The sequence below is a fragment of the Gobio gobio genome, assembly GCF_949357685.1.
Source record: "Gobio gobio genome assembly, chromosome: 17".
NCBI lineage: Eukaryota > Metazoa > Chordata > Actinopteri > Cypriniformes > Gobionidae > Gobio > Gobio gobio.
Window position 1 is genome coordinate 25,400,945 of NC_137110.1, and position 21,889 is coordinate 25,422,833.

The window sequence follows — 21,889 nt, forward strand, 5'->3', positions numbered from 1 at the left end:
ATGGTGTACACTTACAAAGTTGGATATGGTAGAGAAACAGACTGCAAACAGCTAATACTAAAACTTTTAAAATTGTTTTCATTTAAATAAAGCTGCAACATAAACATTGGACGAAAAAGTTAAAGTGGTGGTAAACCACGATTTCACTATTCTAACTTTAGCTAGCGTGTAATGTTGCTGCTTTAGCATAAACAACATCTGCAAAATTACAAAGTTCAAAGTTTAAAGCAAAGGGAGATATTTGCTTTTAAAGAAATCCATTTCTAAGAACTACAGCAAACGGCCAGTAGGCGACTAAACACATTCCTCCAGGGTTGGTGACATCACCAGGCTCAATATTTACATAAACCCCTCCTCCGAGAATATTAAATAGGGGGGGGGGGGTATAGTTATGTTGTGGTATAGTTAGGCTGGAGTGTTGTTGCCGCGATGCCGAGGAAACGCTGTTATATTCATCCGGATTGCAGGTCTGGGGTACTTGCTTTGTTCAGCCTTCATATGGACAGGGGTGCGTTGCAGAGAGTTTAACATACAACATGTTATATGCACTTGTGTATGAGACAGAAGGGAACAGGCACGTGCGGGGCTCCCGCAGCACATCTCACGGAGGGAAACTTTCACAATGTTCGCGAGTTCAACACCGGATTTGCACAACGTCAGCTGCGTGAGACAAACAAGGCCAGTGTGTGAATGCACGACGCGCGCGGGGCTCCCTCCCGCAGCACATTTCACGGAGGAAAACTTTCACAATGTTCGCGAGTTCAATACAGGATATGCACAACGGCTTGACCTGAAAGCTGGATTTACAAACAGAAGCTGTTTACGGGCCACAACCTGTAAGTCTGATTTATTTTTCATCGATGTGTTTTCCTGTAGGTTGTAGCAAGGAAGTAAACAGATGACAACGCGGTTCTGCAAACCAGTCTGTTAAATGCTTATTCATACTTAACGTTATCCGACGAACACCTATCGTTACAAACACTAACGTTAAAATCTCAACAGCGAACTTGGCATTAGTGATTAGAGCTTTTATGTATTGTTTATCTACAGGCATTCTAAACATGGTTCTGTGTGTGATTTGGCTAACTATAGTAAAGCCAGTGTTTAGTGTTTTGGGTTAATAGTTCTTGCGACAGATATTTGGCTATAATCGTTCTAAAAATACAAAAGTAACAGTGCCATTCAGTAGCGATCACTATAGATCCGCAGTCTTTACTCTTGAGGAATGAACAGGTTCTGCTCGATCATCTTCACTAAAATGTTCTGGGTCTGATTCGGGCTCAGATTGGTGTGGTTTTATTGACGCCATCGTTTCTAATACTGACCAAAGCACAGTCTACCGGTAAGGTAAGGGGCGTGACGTTTCCGACAAACGTACACTGCGGTTAGCGAATCACAACACAATGGGCCATCGAACTAATCAGAGCCCATCGCGTATTTTTGAGGGACTGGCTTCATACAACCCGGAAAGCATCAGACAGTTTTACAAGGAGGGACAGAGCAGTGTAGAATAAATGTCAAATATATGAAAAATAATGATTTTTTTTTTAAAACGAAGCATGAACACATGTTACAGTGCACCCCACAAACACAATCAAGCCTTCAAAACAATGTGTTTTACCACCCCTTTAAAAAGTTAAATGAAAATTAGAAATATTTCCAACTAACTGAAGTTGAAGTTTTACAATTAGAAATAAATATAAATATATAAAACAATAAAATGACTAAAGCACAAAACATAATAACTAAAACTAAAATTCTAATGAAACCTATATTCATAAATAGCTATTATGAATTAGAAGTTAATTCAAAATATTAATAAATACTATAATAGTGTATAAATAATACTAAAATAACAAACAAACACACACACACACACACACACATACATACACTTACCTCAGCATTGCAAATGCTACACCTCAGTCTCTCCTCTCGTCCCAGACCCTACACAAAAATGCAAAATAATTAGCTACAACTAGTGCATTACATTACATTGCAGTACTCATTTACATTAAATCATTAAACAGATGTTTTAATCCAAAGCTGATCGCCAAATAGTATTTTACCATAATATATTTACGATTACACTTGCTAACTGGATGCCAAGTGTATTTCATTGGCTTTGCACTGTAACACAAATACAATAAAGCTGAATCTAATCTATAAAGTTTTAGAAATGTTCAGAAAATAATCAAGTAGGAGCTTGTGCAGAGATGCTATTTCTACCTGATCAAATGCTTAAAACATACTTATGTTCAAACTTATGTAGTCAGGTCGATTCAGTCATATTAAAGCTGCAGTCTGTAAGTTTTGTCTATTTGTCACCATCTCTGTTTGAAACCTACAATTGCAGTTATTTGCGGAATTATCATCCTAACGTGGGTTGTGCATCAGCACGGCTCCTCAGCGCGAATGAATCTAATGTTTTGAGGAGTATGTGTGGCTGACATTCAGTCACCGCACCGGTGTTGATACTGTACTTCGGAATCACAGATTTTACGTCTTGGAAGTATGAACAAAATAAGAATTTTCAACAGAAAATACAAGTAAGTAACATGTCTACCACTTTTGTTCTGACCAACTGGCAAAAAAACCCCCCAAAAAATTACAATAAATCGTGCTACAAACTGTGATTGAATCTAACGATCGCTTAGCTCATATCGCATCAAACCATGCAAATGATTATTACTGTTATACTTTTTTCTTAAATTGGTAATGTTAACAACATCAGAATTGTGTACACTATTTAGTGTGTATTAGAGTTACCTGTAGATTTCAAATTCTTTAAAATTTAATCTTTTGCTTTCGACTACGAGTGAATCTTTAGATGACTGTCGTTTGGACCTTTCTGGATTACAATCCGCTATCAAAATTATAAATTTAATTATTCCTGCTGCTGCTAGAAAAGGGAATAAATTATCCGCCACCTGCAGCATCCTCACATGCTAAAACATACTAGCCGGGACTCCTTCTTTATGTATACAGATGTGACTTAATGACACAAAGAGGAATGGCGCCATGCTCGAATTTCCCACGGAAAGCTACCAGTGCCACTCAAAATATAACACATTATTGCAATCTTGTGAATCGGGCTAAGGTAAGGAAATAGTTTTGAACACTGGCTGGTTATGTACTTGCTCAAAAATTTATTTTGGATCATTGTTAACCGAACAAAGTTACGGACTGCAGCTTTAAATACTATTTCTGACTTAAAGGGATAGTTCATCCAAAAATGAAAATTCTGTCATCATTTACTCATCTTCATGTCATTCCACTTTCTTTTTAATGCAGAACACAGAAGAGGAAGATATTTTGAAGAAGTTTTGGTTATCATTGACTTCCATTGTATAGACATAAATAAAAGCATGGAGACAAAACAACTTTTTTATGTTAGATGATGACAGGATGTACAATTTGGGGAGATCTATCCCTTTTCTGGAAAAAAGAAATGAATACAATTGTGTTTTGTAGATTACCAAAGAATATATATATATATTTTTTTACTGTGTGTAAAATAGAATTAGTAATCATTTACTGGCTGTTAAAGATGTTTATTTAAAAAAGATGAGCACTAATGGAACAACAGATGTTCTCTACGGTGAACGGCCACTTTTCATAATCAACATGTCATGTATCACGCATCTGATATAGCTCAGCTATTCCATATATGATAATTAAGAGTGCTTGGTTGATAAAATGGGGTACAACTAGAATTAATTATCTAAATAATTAAGGAGCCCATCGTACAAATATTACACATTAGCAATTAGCCTATTTTATCCCAATGGATGCTGGTCTCCGTAATGGAAATACATAGTGGGGGAACACAGTTGCTAAATCCAGAGCTTATATGCATGACATGTGGGAGCTCATTTTGATAGATGTTAATGGCATATAATTATAGAACAGTGCTATTAAGCGATGTGATTTTACAAGAGGCCTGGTGCCCCTGGCGCTATGGCCTGATTGCTAAGAGTGTTTGGCTAATGAATGGAAATGCATGTCTGTTTGCAATGATGGGAATTATCAAACCATGAGAGAGAGGGAGAGAAATGGTATCTAAATTCAACCACTTAAAATTACTTTCACACACACAGAACCCACTTAACTGCACTCATATGTCACAAACACGCACCAAGAAACAACCAAGGCCTTAAATAGCGATGTTACACATCAACCTTATTGAATTAGACAATAAATCAGACAAAAATCTGCAACGTCCATTTATAAAATAACTTACCTAAAAATGCCGCATTTATCTCAAAATAATTTATTTCATGCTTTTAGAACAATAATAGTACATGTATTACTTAATTTTCATATTTAAATATTTCATTCTGACATTGCCTTTAAAGACTCTCTGCACACCATAATCATATCTACTTTCTCTTGTCATTTGCTCCACAACTCTGAGGGTTATTTCATATGGATTAGATTACATATTTGGAAAGCGTATTATTTTTTTTCACGTAAGATCCTTCCCATTAACTGCAATAGACTGAAACCAGATGGCAGACTTTCATAAAAAAAATGGAAAACATATTTATGTGGGTATATGGAGCGAGTAATTGCGGTGGTTTTGACATGAGCTCTGTGCGGAGCAGTAATTGATGACATTGTCCTTGATCTGTGGTATCTCAATAGCCACTTTCTTTCTCTCTCTTTCTCGTGGGGTAAGCACTGCGAGTAACGACGGGTCGTGTTCTGGTGCGGGGCAGGTCTGACGCGGTCGTTCCGATTCCTCTTACGCCCTTGTACACCACTGAGGGCCTCATCCTACCAGGAATGCCCTCTGCCTAATGAGGGTCAAAGGTCAGCGAGTGGTGTGCCTTGAGGGGGCAGGATCTCCCAGGCACACTCAGTCACTGACTCTGGCCCTATATTTAAATCAAGCCTCGGGCTCCCAGCTTCCACTCTCAAAGGCCATTCTCTTAACTAGTTCCTGCTCGCTAATTAGTTTTTGTGCCATGTTATTTGTCTCTGTGAGCTTGAACAGAGGAAGAGGGCAGTGTTAAAGATTGCTGTCCTGAAAAGCCTCTTCTCTGCCTTGTCACGGACAATAAGTGCAGCTACATTGTTATGAGCCAGACCGTATTTGAAGTATATATTAGCCAGGAAGAGAAAATGAATTATGAGCATTTTGTTTTCTTCGGCTGGTTCTTGGCCACTGCAGTTGCACTGTAACTGCTCTTCCTGAAATTAGATAAGGACCTGGAATTTGCCTTTGTTCTCTTTTCTTTCTCTTTTTTACCTAAGCTGCTTTTAAGAGTAGTATCGTTCCCAGCCGCCGAGCGTAAAGCAATCACGAGTCAAACGGTTATTGGATTACATTTTCTGGCTTCATAAAATGTGGTTAAGAGGCACTTTAGGCGTATATGCCTGACCTTCTTTCAGGGAGATGGCAATCAGACAAGAAGTGACAGGTCGATCACTGATTTCAGCTCCACTGTCAGAGGCACACCGTCTCGCCACGTCTCCTCTTTCCTTTCCTTCCATTTAAAAGAAGCGTGAGTCATTGTGTGTGTGTGTATTTTGAGAACAGGGTCTACTGTCCCACCAATCTTGGTCAGACAAAAGGCTTGTGCAACAGGATAATTGCTCTTTTTAAAAATATGATCAAACAAGAATGCAGTATTCATCATCAAATCCATCTACCAATTATATTAAAGCAAAAACACTGTCTATACAGTGGGGTCCAAAAGTCTGAGACTACATTTAAAATCTAAAATTTAAGCCTGACAATAAATTGATTTGTTTAGGATTTTGTTAAGATGTGAAATGAATAAGAAAGACCCTTTTTGGGTCACTATTCAATTAAGCAAATTTGTGGAATTGACTAAATAAACTCATTCAGACAGTCAGATGTTCTTGCTTGCATCAAAGCGAAAGATGATCTTTGTATCTTTCTCAAATCATGCTAGATAACATGATTATCAGTTTTTGCATAAATTTGTAAAGTTCATTCAGCTTGAGTGCATGTCCTGAGTGAGCTGAGTGAGCTGTCCTTAAAGCAAAAGGAAAACCAAATAGAAATGATAAATTAATGTTAATTTCAATGAAATACATTTAATACTGAATGTTAATGATAATAAATAGTTTGTTAACAAATAAAGTCCATTTATATATATTAGTGCTGTCAAAATTAAGAGCATTGACACATGCGATTGTGCCGACACACACAACACACAGAAAGACACGCCAGAATCCAGTTCTATTTCACGCTTCAACAAACAAAAACACACACAATTCGTTTTCTGATAAGAGCAATCTTAAATGAGTTCAATAACGTCTTAAATGAACTTAAAGAGTTGTGAGAAAATGAGATGCATGTGAAAGCGCATCAGATCCGCGTCATTTTCGGCAGTGGCCAGTCGTAAAGCAGCCTAATAAACCAGTTTCTGTGATGTTTGTCATTAATGTTTATCAAAGAACAAAAGGTAACAGAGAAAAAGTGTAGCTATAATTAGGATGAATCTATATTTAATTTATAATTTATGCAGTGCAGACTTTATTAAATTTCTGTATATTTCCTGTTAGACAGAAGGCCATCGGTAAATATGACATTTATAATGGGTTTATGTGAGGATTGTTTTAAGTTCACTTAAATTAAAAGTTGTTATTTTTTTAAGCCTATTAAATGTTGAAATTGATATCTTTCAATTATACTCTAATGTTGTGTCAGGGTTCTGTCACTTCCGTCTAGTTTATCCTTGGTTTTGTGACAGAGCCCTGACACTCCTGTATTTGTCTTGTCTTTGTGTAAGCACATGGTTTGTAATTTGTCTTTAGGTGTGTTCGACATCGGCTGCGGCTGGATGCAACCGATCGGCGAGAGTAGCCGCGTGCAGGTGGGGAGGAGCTGCAAATGGAGACGTGAAGTCGGACACTTTCTGCTTCCCGCTGTGACGCTCGCGCTGTTTGCATACTTTATCAGCTGAAGTGAAATTAATGCAATATTTGGCAATACACAGATGTTTCAGAGACATTATTGTCATGTATACTTTATGCACTGCTTAATACAGCGTGTATTTGTACAAGAATAAAGTTCAATATAAGCCTACACTATCAATGAAGTGGGGTCTACGTTTTTAATCAGTTTTATTTTGATAAACATGACAATATAACATCGCGACTACATGAAAAGAAAATGTTACTGTTATAAAATACAGATTTGTGCGCCTTAGTGGTGCTGAAGGTTTTAGAATAAACACGAAACACACGTGATCGCTGTCATGCGGTGAATCTGGCCAATCGTGGAACAGCTGTGTCGTCATCAGAGTCCGTGCAGCCGCTCTAGAGAAACTGCACCGGCTGTATTAGCCGTATAAGCCGACTGCTCTCGGATCGTTCTCGAGGCACTTTGTTGACATACGTCACTGTCGTGTGGCGTCGGCGCTGCCTCAAGTTGGACAAAATTTCTAACCGGCATGCACAGCTTCAAGTGAGCTGCCGATCGATCTGTGCATCGCTGGGTGAGGTCGAACAAGCCTCTCATTGGCCCTGTGCTTGTGTTTGTCATGTTTGGTGTGAGCGCATGGCTTGTCACGTGTTTCCTTGTGCCATGTGCTCTCCTTTCCATTGTCTAACCCCGCCCATCTTGTTATCTGATTATTGGTTAATTTGCCCCACATGTCTTCCCTCGTTACCCTCTTTTGTTTGCTTCCCTATTCATTCTCCTTGTGTTTTCAGTACTGTGCAGGATCGTCATCATCTGTTCCTGTTGTACGTGTCTCGTTTTTCCCTGCTCCTTGTGCCAAGCCAAGTTAAGTCAAGTCAAGTCTTGTTTTTCCCCCTCTGGGTTGTTTCTGTTTGTTTTTGTTTTATTTTAATATTAAATAAAAAGCCCATTCCTCATGCGATTGAGTCCTCGTCTCATCCCAACCTCAAAACCTGACAGAACGATCTAGCCTAAAGAGGACTCTGGAGAAAAATGGGCATCTTCCTTTTCCCATCTCCCTGCCCTTCCGCTCATCAGATAGCAGACCAACGTAGCAAACTCCTTTCTCTACGGCAAGGGGGAGCCAGCTTGAAGGAGTTTGCTTACCAGTTCGTGTTTGCAGCAGAAGGGCTCAACATCGGTGATGCAGTGCTCAAGGACATTTTTAACAGCAGCCTTAATGAGCCTGTCAGAGCCTGAGAGATGGGAATGCTGGGGATACTGTCTTTCTGGCAGTTTGTGGGATATATATACCACCGTCGAGAGGAGGGTGGCCCTCCACCTCTTGGTCCTTCCCCACTTCTTACAAATTGTCATGTCCCCAGTCCTCTGATGACCCCTTCTGAGAGGGAGGAGGAAGAGCGGGTCCACCTCATCTGCCACCTACCCAAAGGTGGTTGAGCACACTGCAGCCTTTCCCGTGGCAGTTGGGACTGCTGCACTTTTTCCTGAGGTGCCTGTGATTGCTGCAGCTCCCCCAGAGGTGGCTAAAGATGCTGCAGCTTCCCCAGAGGCAGTTGTCTCCACATCGCCTCATCCTCGTAAGTGCAGGAGAAGGAGGGCTCCTGTCGTTCACCCAATTCCGATGGGTCTCAAAGACCCGACTCCTAAGCTCCCAAGTCCGGTGGTCCAGGTAAATCCGACTTCGGTGGCCCCAAGTCTGGTGGTCCAGGAGGACCCGACTTCAGTGGTCCCAAGTCCGGTGGTCCAGGAGGACCCGACTTTGGTGGTCTCAAGTCTGGTGGTCCAGGAGAACCCGACTGCAGAGCTCCCAAGCCCAGGGGTCCCAGAGCTGCCCGCTTCCCCTGTCAAAGCCACAGAGGCTGTACCAGAGACTGCTGTCCCAGAGAACACTCTGTCCTGTGCCCACTACATTGGCCATGCTTCCCTTGGAGCATTTGTCTTTCTGAGCTTTCCCTTCCTCACCCTGATTCCAGTCTTGTCTGATCTGCCTGTCCTGCCAACCCCACTTAAATCTCCTGATCTGCTGATCCCGCTCAAGTTTACTGTGCTGCCGGTCCTGCTCAAACCTCCTGCTCAGCTGGCCCCAGTCAAGCATCCAGACCCACCCTGGCCCTCTGCTAGGACTTCTGAACCACTGGTGCCCACCTGGTCCATCCCTCCGGTCCTGCCCTGACCCTCTGCCAGGACTACAGATCTGCTGGAGCCACCCTGGTGTGTCCCTCTGGCTCCACCCTGGCCTTCTGCTGGGACTCCAGACCCGCCTGAGCCTCCCTGGCTCAACCCTTCTGTCCCTCCCTATTCCCTTCTAGAGACTTTCTGGGCTGTCCAGCTGGTTTCGGTCTCTGTATCTGTCTTGTGTTGTCATGTTCCTGTCTTGTTTTTGGTGTTCCTCGTTAGGGATGTTATGTCACTTCGGTCTAGTTTATCCTTGGTTTTGTGACAGAGCCCTGACACTCCAGTATTTTTCATGTTTGATGTGAGCACATGGTTCCTTGTGCCATGTGCTCTCCTTTCCATTGTCTAACCCCGCCCATCTTGTTACCTGATTATTGGTTCATTTGCCCCACCTATCTTCCCTCGTTATCCCCTTTTTTGTTTGCTTCCCTATTTATTCTCCTTGTGTTTGCAGTCCTGTGGTGGATCGTCTGTTCCTGTTGTACGTGTCTCGTGTTTCCCTGCTCCTTGTGTTTTTCTTGTTTTATTATTAAATAAAAAGTCAATTTCTCCTGCAATTGAGTCCTCGTCTCATCCCTACCTCAACCTGACATGTTGAATGTCTATCATAATTTTTTTTTTTTAAGTTGCAGAGAATTTTTTTATTATTATTTATTTTTTAAATTAATTATATATTGCCAAAAGTATTGGGACACCCCTCAAAATAATTGAATTCAGGTGTTCCAATCACTTCCATGTTGTCTGGCTATCACCAGACCAAGCTCAATCTTTTAAGATTACAACATTAGTCTGGGGAGTCTGCTCTGTATTTTCTACTGCACAAGAGGCGTGATCAATGGGCATAGTTCAAATGACTCTGCAATTGGATAGTCCTTCAACCAATCAGACCAGTCAATAGCTACATACCTACAAACTTTGTGTGGCTTTCAGATTAGCTCAAGAACAGTGTGTAGAGAGCTTCATAGAATGGGTTTTCATGGCCGAGCAGCTGCATCCAAGCCTTACATCACCAAGTGCAATGCAAATCGTCAGATGCAGTGGTGTAAAGCACACCACCACTGGACTCTAGAGCAGTGGAGACATGTTCTCTGACAAATAACGCTTCTCTGTCAGGCAATCCGATGTCTGGCTTTGGCGGTTGCCAGGAGGACGGAACTTGCCTGGATGCATTGTGTCAAGTGTAAAGTTTGGTGGAGGGGGGGTAATGGTGTTGTTGTTTTGTTTGTTTTTCAGGGGATGGGCTTCGCCCTTAGCTCCAGTGAAAGGACATTTTGGACAATTTCATGCTCCCAACTTTGTGGGAACAGTTTGGGGATGGCCCCTTCCTGTTCCAACATGACTGTGCACCAGTGCACAAAGCAAGGTCCATAAAGATATGGATGAGCGAGTTTGGTGTGGAGGAACTTGACTGGCCTGCACAGAGTCCTGACCTCAACCCGATACACAATTTGGCCCTTGTCAAACTCGCTCCAATCCTTACGCATGCCCAGTTTTCCTGCTTCTAACTCATCAGCTTTGAGGACAAAATGTTCACTTGCTGCCTAATCCCACCCACTAACAGGTTCCGTGATGAAGAGATAATCAGTGTTATTCACTGCTATACATGAATATGTACAAACAAACTGGCTTCTGGTGACGGATATTCGTAGTACCCTGCATAAAAAAATTATCTACTGCACCTATTGCATATTGAGTCCTGACCTCAAACCAATAGAACACCTTTGGGATGAATTAGAGCGGAGACTGTGAGCCAGTCCTTCTCATCCAACATCAGTGTCTGACCTCACAAATACGCTTCTAGAAGAATGGTAAAAAATTCCCATAAACACACTCCTAAACCTTGTGGAAAGCCTTCCCAGAAGAATTGACGCTGTTATAACTGCAAAGGGTGGGCCAACTCCATATTAAACCCTACAGATTAAGAATGTGATGTCATTGAAGTTAATGTGCATGTAAAGGCAGGCGTTCCAAAACGTTTGGCAATTTAGTGTATATCGATCAGGCATAACATTATGACCTTAATATGACCCTAATATTGTGTTGGTGCCCTTTTTGCTGCCAAAACAGACCTGACCTGTCGAGGCATGGACACTAGACCCCTGAAGGTGTGCTGTGGTATCTGGCACCAAGATGTTAGCAGCAGATCCTTTAAGTCCTGTAAGTTGCGAGGTGGGGCCTCCATGGATCGGACTTGTTTGTTCAGCTCATTCCACAGATGCTTGATTGGATTGAGATCCGGGGAATTTGGAGGCCAAGTCAACACCTCAGACACGTAGTTGTGCTCCTCAAACCATTCCTGAAACATTTTTGCTTTGTGGCAGGGCGCATTATCCTGCTGAAAACAGCCACCAGGGAATACCGTTTCCATGAAAGGGTGTACATGGTCTGCAACAATACTTAGGTAGGTGGTACGTGTCAAAGTAACATTCACATTGATGGCAGGACCCAAGGTTTCCCAGAAGAACATTGCCCAAAGCATCACTCTGCCTCCGTTGGCTTGCTTTCTTCCCACAGTGCATCCTGGTGCCATTTGTTCCCCAGGAAAGTGACGCACACGCACCCGGCCATCCACGTGGTCCAGTTCTGACGCTCACATGCCCACTGTTGGCGATTTTGGCGGTGGACAGGGGTCAGCATGGGCACCCTGACTGGTCTGCGGCTATGCAACCCCACAGACAACAGACTGCGATGCACTGTGTATTCTGACACCTTTCTATCAGAACCAGCATTAACTTCTTGAGCAGTAGCTTGTCTGTTTGATTGGACCACACGGGCCAGCCTTCACTCCCCACGTGCATCAATGAGCCCATGACCCTGTCGCTGGTTCACCACTGTTCCTTCCATGGACCACCTTTAATAGATACTGACCACTGCAGACCGGGAACACCCCACAAGAACTGCCTCTGACTCGTCTAGCCATCACAATTTGGCCCTTGTCAAACTCGCTCCAATCTTTACGCTTGCCAATTTTTCCTGCTTCTAACGCATCAACTTTGAGCACAAAATGTTCACTTGCTGCCTACTATATCCCACCCACTAACAGGTACCGTGATGATTAGATAATCAGAGTTATTCAATATATTATCCCTGAAGGATGCATTGATGTAAGATATTAACTATTTTATTTAAAATGTTTTCTCTAAATCTCTAAATACTGAATATTGTAGTACCCTGCATAAAAAAATAATCTACTGCACCTATTGCATATTTCATTAAAATACAAAATCTGTCACATAAAAAGCAATTTCTCTCATTCATGGAATTCTATTTATTCTTCATCAACTTATTCAAACGTACATGCTCTTTTAGATGTATAGGAAAATGGAGAACTAAAACAAGACACGATCAGACTTCCAACGTGGAATAAGTGAACTGTAAAATAAAGACAAATCCTTCAGCAGTCTTTGTCACATTTGAAAAATGCGTCTTTTGATCACTATAATCTCACTGTGGATTTGGACTCTATATTTTGGAATACTTTAGGCATGACGGCAGGGGAAATCTGCTGGTTTCAATTTCGTTCTGGAAAACAATAAGCTTGGCTTCTGTGAGTTTGTATGTGTGTATGTGTTTTCATGTGTATGTGCATATGTCTGTGGGCGTCTTGGTACAGAGTGCTGTTTTGGAAAAGTGTGGTGGGGTCTGTGGTGGACTCAGAGATCCAGTGTTTATGGAAAGGCCACTGAATAAACAGGGTTTAGTGGGACTTTCAGTGCATCATGCATGAGAAGACAAAAACAGCATTAACTGTCATTAACTGTTGGGGCAAGTGATCACACTGCTGGCAGATCATAGTTATAGTCTAAACAGCGCAAAACAGAGACAGGCACAGTCAGAATGAGTTTTGCTGTTGAGTTGCTTTGCCAGTGCGCTTTCATGCTGGGAGGTCTGGCTAATTACGACCATTGCTTTGAAATACAGTTAGATTTGATAGTATTTATTTGCCTAGTCATTCTTTTTTGTAAGTTTTGGCTTTTGCCACAGAAATCATAACGAGGTGACCCGGAAATTATTAGAGACACTTTACAATTTACAGACAATTTATAGACCCTCATGTTGTTCCAAAGATTTTAGGAGAGTGGTGTCCAATCCTGTTTCTGGAGGGCCACTGTCCCGCAAAGTTTAGCTCCAACCCCAATTTAACAAACCTGAACCAGCTAATTAAAGTCTCACTAAACATACTAGAAACTTCCAAGCAGGTGTATTTATTGGGTAGGGTTAGGAGTAGGGGTAGGGAGGGCTTTTATTGTCCCATTAAAGCCTTGTTTATACTTTCGCCTGGCTCCGCAGCGCGAGCCTCCGCTGACTGCGCGCGCTCCTCCCCAAACGGACGAGGCGTTTATACTTGATGCGTTTGCTGTTGTGCTATTCTTTGAAATGACAGAGGGCTACTTGGAGTAATTGTTTTATAAACCATCAGGAAAAAACGTAGAGAAGATGTGGGCTAATGAACCCAGGTGATGATATTTATTTTAGTACACTTCCCCAAAAACCACACTACAAAAGGATTGTATAAAACTCAGTAAACCTTGATATTACTTGTGACAAAATATATGCACACATGTATACAACAAAATTAACGATCTCTTAAATATTTCCTAATTTCACTAAACATTTTCATTTAGTTTTGTGATTATTTTTTTTATTAAACATGGATCGTTATTTAAAAGGCCTTATTTCTGCTTTTGTAGACTCATTTTGTAAATATAAGTACCTAATTTGTATGTGCAAACTGGGTGCCGGTGTGATGAGACGTCATGCTCGGCTAGATTCGCCTAGAACTCGTTCATCTTCGGATGCGGAGTCGTGCGCGCTGTTACAAAAAATGCGCTGCACACCGCCAGGCGAAATGGGGTCTTGCGCACCCAACGCGCACGAACGCGCACTCCGCGTTGACGTCATTTTTGCCTCGTATATATAAATATATATATTATAATATATATATTATATATATATAAACAAGGCTAAAAGCTAAAAGCAAATGAGCCTAAAAAGCAGAAATAAGCCCATTTAAATAAAGGTCCATGTTTAATAAAAATAAAAATAAATCACGAAACGTAATTAAAATGTTTAATGAAATTAGGAAACATTTAAGAGATCGTTAATTTAGTTGTATACGTGTGTGCATATATTTTGTTCTCATGACACAAGTAATATCAAGGTTTACTGAGTTTTACACAATCCTTTTGTAGTGTGGTTTTTGGTGAAGTGTACTAAAATAAATATAATCAGCACAGAGTACATTCGCCTATGAAATTAGCCCACTTCTTCTCGACGCTTTTTCCTGATGGTTTATAAAACAATTACTCTGAGTAGCCCTCTGTCGTTTCAAAGAATAGCACAGTGGCGAGCGCGTCGAGTATAAACGCCTCGTCCGTTTGGTGAGGAGCGCGCGCAGTCAGCGGAGGCTCGCGCTGCGGAGCCAGGCGAAAGTATAAACAAGGCTTAAGGCTGCATCCATTTAATAATTTTAATAAATATAATCATTTACACTCTATGTTATTATTGCATCATGTTAATGTACAACAATACTGAGGTGCAAATAGTATGTATCTGTCAAAATAAAGTATAAATAGCATGTAATTACTATTTACACATATTGTAAATAACTGCTACTTTTACATGGTGTAAATAGAATATATCACAATTTTCACTTAGTATGCTATTTCACTTAGTAAATAGCATCTACAACTATTTGTACTTAGTGTAAAATCATCTATCGCTAAGAAAATATGTTATTTTCACTTAGTGTAAATAGAATCTAGTAGGTATTTATAATGGGTGTAAATAGCATCTATAAATAGCATAATGTCTTTATGGTGTTTCATTATTTTGGAGATTCACTGTAAAAGTATTGGGGGGATTATTCCTATTATGGTGGATAACACAATCTTTAAGAATATTTCCTTTCCTCTGCTCTAGAATCCATTTGTGCTTGCACAAAGCATGGTTTAATTAAAAAGAACTAACTACAGGAAGTATCAGCTGTTATTAATCATTCCAGTGGGCTATTGATATCTGGAGTGCAGTGATGATGTACGACGAGCCGTGTGTATTTATCACTTTGCCCACTCACACTGTGCCTGCCCTGGGAGGCTGGGGTTAGGGAGGCCCCCTACCACCTCCACCTCCAGGACTTAATGTAGCGCAGAGCCAGAGGAGGGCACATACACGGTTCGGGCTACAAGACAAAAGACATCCAGCTACACCCCAACAAAAGACGGAATGCTCCCCCAACCAGGCTATCTGAAGTCTTAATTAACAAGAAAAATTGTTAGGATTCAACAAAACAACTATGTTTTCTGCAAAGTGTTACATGGCATCCACAACAGCCTGGGTGGTGATGAATATACAAGAGGAATTTTGTTTATTGATTTAAACACATCTAGGCAGGCACATGGTTTATGTTAGCTACAGGCTTTATGTCCCGATTAGTCCCAGAATGACACCTTGAAAGGGTGGCCAGTCACAGTAGTGTATGGTCGTCTAAAATGCTGATTGTACCTTTTTGATCCAGGTGAGCAGGCAGCTGTGGTGAGCCACAAGGTTCTTACAATCACAGAAGGTTCTCAGTGGATCCTCACCCACCAGGCCCACATCTCTGCAAATGAAGCACTCAGACTCATCTGCCAAAAGAAAAAAGAGAGAGTTTTAACCCTGAGTATAAGATCAGAGAGTTGATCAAGCAGGAAGAGCTACCAAAGCTTTAGAATAGACAAATATGTTCACATAGTACTTGAGTGATTAATAATGCACTCAGTATTTATTTTTTCTCTAATTAAAACATTTTACACGTTTAGCACTCCGTGCGCAGTCAAGTGGCTGGCTGACAGTGCGGGTTGTCAAGGCAACCCAGCGCGTCGCTCAGCGCTCTAGATGCACGGTCGAGACTATGAAACCTCAAATGGGGTGGAGTCCCATTGCCTATTCCCCGATCTAGCTCCAAAAAGGGCTACTTTGGCTAATAAGCTTTGTTGACCTGAGGATCACAGTGCTTCCCCGACGAGACCACCTCCTTGGGTCCCTCGCTCCTCTTTCGCATTGCAGCATTCTGAGACTGAATCATTTGTAAAATTCTGTTCTGCCACTGTTACAGCCAGTGGTACCCAAATTCTTATTAAGAGCAGTTCCAATACCTCTGGGTCTCGGGAGCTCAGGAATGGCAGCGTGTGACGCTACGAAGCCTCGCCGCTCTCGTTCCCCTCCCCACAAGAGGGCGAGAATGACAGTGCGACGCCAGGGAGCCTCGCCACTCTTGTTCCCCTCTTCTCAGCGGTGCGAGGACGACAGTGCGCAACGCTATGCCTTGCCGCGCTTGTTCCCCGCTGAGGAAGGAGGTGAGGAAGACAGTGTGCAACGCATGAAGCCTCGCCACTCTCAGCCTCTCCTTCAGTCGCCAGCGTAGAGCAGCGTACGGCTCGAGAACGCCACCATGCCTTCTCTCGTACCCTCTGTCCAACCGTGGGGGCAGGTAGATGCTGCTTTACGCACTCAGACCCCACTTCAGGACGCTATGCCTTTTGGGTTGGGTCCCTGCCCTCCACTTCGCTGCCCTACCGCCGGTTCATTTGTGGTGCGGGTGGGTTCGTTGGTACTGTATCAAGAAGCTAGATAGTGATTTCCAAGACTGTCACGCTGGCTCACCTGCACCATCAGGCTCGCCCACGCAATTCAGTTCGCACGGCATCCTCCCAAATTCAGGGAGGTCTACTTCACTTCTGTGCGGAGCTGCATTGCCCCTGTCTTGCGGAAAGAGATCAGAGTTCTACTGGCGAAAAATGCGATTGAGCCAGTCCCTCCAGCTGATATGAAAATGGGGTTCTACAGCCCCTACTTCATTGTGCCCAAGAAAGGTGGTGGGTTAGGACCAATCTTGGACCTGCGAGCCCTTCACAAGCCCCCGTTCAAGATATTGACGCAGAACCACATTTTCGTATTCATCCATCCCCAAGATTGGTTTGCAGCGATCGACCTGAAGGTCCTTCCCTTCGGCCTGTCCCTGTCGCCTCGCGTCTTTACGAAGGTCACAGAGGCAGCATTTTTCTGCTCAGAAAATGCGGCGTTCACATTCTCAACTATCTTGACGACTGGGGCTCAGTCTCGGGATCAGTTGTGGGAACACAGGGACATGGTGCTGAGGAAATCGCATTTTTGTCAAAGACTAGCCTGCGTCCAGATCGGATCCAGAATGATGATCAAAACACAGATGGAGTAAAGCTTCAGTGATTTCCTCTTCATGGGTTTGACATTGAGGCAGTTTTGATTTATATGCTGTTTAATGTTTTATGGTCGCGTTGTTTTACATTTTCGTAAACAATCTTCTAGTTTCTGCTTCTGCTTGTTTCTTCACCTGTGTTTTGATTCAGAGATTCTGTACACTCTAAAAAAAAAGGCTCGTAATCATAGGGGAACCTTTTTTAGTGCTACATAGCACCAATTTTGGTGCTTCAGTGGTTCTTCAGCGGTTCTTCAGAGGTGCTATATAGCACCTTAGTCAAAGAACCGGTGAAGAGCCTCTGAAGAACCGGTGAAGAACCTCTGAAGAACCACTGAAGCACCAAAATTGGTGCTATATAGCACTAAAAAAGGTTCCCCTATGATTACGAGCCAAGAACCATTTTTGGTGCCATATAGAACCTTTTTTTTTTTAGAGTGTACTAAGAACGCACGAGAATACCTCCTACAGTAAAACAGAGAAATTCAGTCAGTGGAGGGGAAAGAGTAAAGTAAATTTGAAGAAAATTCCTATGTACACTATCAGTGGACTAGCCTACACAAAATCATATTCTCACAATATGGAACATACCTGTTCTCTTTATAAATCCACATTTTCAAACAATGTAAGTTTATAAGACTTTGTATATGTATGTAAAACTGTAACAAAAAATATATAATAGGCTGGCTACTCACTCAAATGATTAAACACAACTAAAAGCCAAGTATAGGCTACTTAGAATATCTAATTATACTTTTAAGTATATCTCAAATCAACCTATTGAGCAGGCCTACATGGCTAGTCCAAATATATTTAGACCTTTCTGTCAGTATAAGTTAAGTATCCTTTTTTTCAGAATTTTGAAAAGTACATCAAAAGTAGACTGGAAGAGTACTTACTTATTTTTAGTTTACAAGAAGCATACTAATAGCACACTTGAATAAACTTATTTTTCATAAGGGAACCTCTACTGCACAAATTAATAAATACTTTTAATTTAAACTCAAACATACTGAAATGGTTCATTCTGACATTCATAATAAGGATACTTCGTTGTTTTTGTAGCTTTTTTTTAACTTTGGGATACACTTGAGGACTAATAAACAATCCTACGTCCAGCTACACTTTCACATACTACAATATTTGCTTTTGCATGATACTTCATCCACACCCCTAGGTGTCAGCATATGTCCAAGACGACCATCATATTGACCAGCACAACATAAAACAAATATCCAAAGTGCACCTTGACATTTGACTGGAACATAAATAGAGTCACCAACTTGAAAAAAATTAACATGAAAACATCTAGCGCTTAATGGCGTACTGCAAAACAATTTAGATATCGAGTGTATGCCCATTACTGAATTTCTGTGGGCGTAATAACAAATTTACATAACATTAGGCATGCACTGGATAATTATTTGATGGTGACAAGAGAGAAATCAAGGTGTTTGTCTTTAATGCCTCACCTAATGCTAACTGCTTATTTACTTGTCACTTTGACATTTTGTCACACCTAACAGTGATTGATGGAATTAGTTTTTGTCAAGTCATTAATGCGCTCATTCTCTCAAAGTGCTGCCGCAGGTACAATCTGAACAGAAAATGACTCACAACTTCCATAAACAACGAACAAAATGGAGACAAAACAAGCAATCATGTCAAGCAATAGTTAACCTGTAATGAAGACTTAATCAACCATTAACACCTAAGTGCTAGCAGGGAAAATAATTATCTCAGCTTAATTTGTTGTGCAAAGTATTTATTAATAAATTAATTACGAACCATAGGAAGAATAAGTCTCGGTACTTCTAAAGAAATCATCTATTCCAGACTGCCCATGAGCCATTATCTGAAGGCTAACCCCAGATATCATCAGGCTTAATTTTACTAAATATATATGTATCTCATAATGTTGTCCTCCATTATTTTTATTTTTTTGCTTTGTCTGCAGGGTGTCTGTGGGTGAAGAGAAAAGTTCCTCCAGTATCTGCCATGGAGGAGTGTGTGCCTGGATGTCTGCTTTTTGTCACGCTAACAGACACTTCTTCATCCAGTCCCCAGACTGCTTGGCTGCCCAGTATTCGCCGACATATACATCAAAGTTCTGCAAGATGCTGGAGGTTAACGTCGAAGAAAAATGCAATTAGAAGATATGTCTATAAGATCCAGCCATACTATCGAACATAGCGCAAGGTTATAGTACAGAAAGCAAATGTTTCGTTATAAAAACAACATTATTTCATTTGTTAAAATGTATTCCCCAGCCATCTGTCAAATAGGATTTAAATAGGGAAACGAAACATCCTATGGCATTCAGAGTCATTCATGAAGGGGAAAGTCATCCTGTCTCTTTTATCAGCATATCAGTAATAACCTTATCTTTACAGGGCTTGTACAGGACAGGGGAACATATGGTTGTAATCATCCGCCATTAGAAGCCAAATCTATGAGAAGGAGGAAAGTCAGATTACTGAGGCTTTAATCTTGGGTGAAGACATCGACAATTAAAGAGGAAGTTTGTTAAGTTGAGAAGTCAAAGCTATCTATGACTCCACAATGGACAATCCCAACGTACACTCGGTGTGTCTGTGTCACTCTAGTGTACAATCAAAGGTCCCTTGGAGCATAAACAATAACTTATTTTTGAGATGTTGTTAATGTATAATAGCAGCCTTTATGACATGCAATTTGTTTTTTGTTTTGTTTTTGTTAAGATATATATCAATTTATCTTAGTCAAGCCATTACGTTGATTATGGAGCAAAGTTAAATTAAAATGGTAGCTACATTTTATCTAGGCTAATTCAGATAATGCAATTCAAAGTAGGAAATCAGAATAATGCAACCAATGAGCAACATAAATGATTAGCTCACCACTTCAGCAGAAGAACAGATGCCGGAGGTGAATGAATCATTTCCGTTTCGCAGCCAACAAATGAAATGTTGCACATTTAAAGACAAAATAAACAAATCACTAAGACAACTCCTTACGGCTTAAAATGAAATCTTCATTCAACTATGTAAACAAAGTTTACGGTGCGGGGCTACATAAGGACTATACCACTGGAAAGTTTGGTAAACTGGTTCAAACAGTTCATGAACAGCATTTTAGGTCATATTTTAAAAGCTAAATGCTGCTTTTCATTGTTAGACTTTTTAAGAAAATAGCAAACATAGACATTTTAGTAGCTATTATAGTTTTCATTCATAATACACACATTCATTAACAATCTGAGGGGCGGGATAAATAGTTGTCTTTCAAATTCCCTCTGCACGCAATTGGATAGCGCCATGAGAGCCACAACCAACCAGAGCAAAGAAGAAGGTGAAGCGGAGCTAATGCTAATTGATAGACTTTCGGCGTTGACTTTAGTGCTGTTCTTTGTTCTTTTCTCAAAGAAAAGCTTAACTCAAAGTCTTCCAGAGTTGCGGACAAAGCCGATTTGAAAGATCGCTGTTTGTCATCTTCTTTGTTTACGAGTAGCATGCAGAACCTCCGCAACTCTGCCGTGACATGCCGTCATTTTGTTAAGCCCGCCCACCGACTCTATACACGATGTGATTGGCCTGACCAGAGTTTGGGTTTTCAAGCTCGCAGGTCTACCGAGAGTTGCTAGACTACACTCGCGGCAAATTAGATTTGCTGCCGCCAGGGTGCGTCTAGATTTCTAGGCTACACATTCATACTAAATAAAACATAAGGTTCATCCCAAATTGCACTACTTTTTATGCCATTTTGTAGTATGTGCAAATTCCAATCGGAATTGAGTATCCCTAGTCACTCCGAAGGGCAGAACATGACCATAAATGATGAAATTACTTTCTTGAAGTGACCATTGCATGTTCCCTTTGCTAACGGACCTGTGGAAGTGTCCTTCGTGAAGGGCTTCAGTTGTTCACTTTTGTTTAGAACGCACCTAGAAATGGTGTGCCCTTCCCAAAGTGCCCTTCAAGGGTGCAAAAACGCTGTTTGGAATTTGCCCAGTGTGAGTAGTTTATTCATGCTGAAAATTCCAAAAAGAAAAAGCACTTCGTGCACTCAACTGTCACAGCTTTAATCATGTACTGGAGATGGATGACAAAATAACCGTAGCCTATAAAATTCATACACTAGGTGGTTAAATACCTATGAGTGCACATAGTACATCATTTGGGACACAATTAAAGTAACTTTTTAAATTTTAATGGAATATTGCTATATTTACTATAAATTATTTATCTGTGCACATTATTATACAATTTTTTTTAATTCATGTGCCCTTGTAATCTTTAATCAAAATATCGTCCCCTCCTTTTTGCAATGACATCTCTTCTCTGATAATGTGTTTACTGACACGAGGACGGGACAACCTGAGACAATAGCAAACCACAATAATCCAACGATCCAATCAATTCCAGATGGAAAAAATCAAGTCCCGCCCTAAATTTTTTCTGGTTTGAGGGGCAGTTTCACTCGGATATACGTCACAATAGGGAAGGAAAGACTATCACACATTCTGTTTCATGCTGACAGTTGCAAAATAAGTTCTTATTCAAATGCAATGCCTACTCTATGCGGTTTTGGATGCATCTTCTGCATCCATCTTAGAT

General features: G+C 41.1%; 1 protein-coding gene across 1 annotated transcript in view; it reads right to left on the reverse strand.

The window, feature by feature from the left end:
• LOC307140696 (uncharacterized protein) overlaps positions 1-21,889 on the reverse strand; it is a 174,681-nt gene that overhangs the window by 119,284 nt on the left and 33,508 nt on the right. Inside the window, exons 2-3 of the mRNA XM_079840367.1 lie at positions 15,584-15,705; positions 1,900-1,947 (exon numbers count right to left, since the gene is read on the reverse strand). Of these exons, the coding sequence (XP_079696493.1) occupies positions 1,900-1,947; positions 15,584-15,705 (170 nt within the window). The remainder of the gene's footprint in view (positions 1-1,899; positions 1,948-15,583; positions 15,706-21,889) is intronic.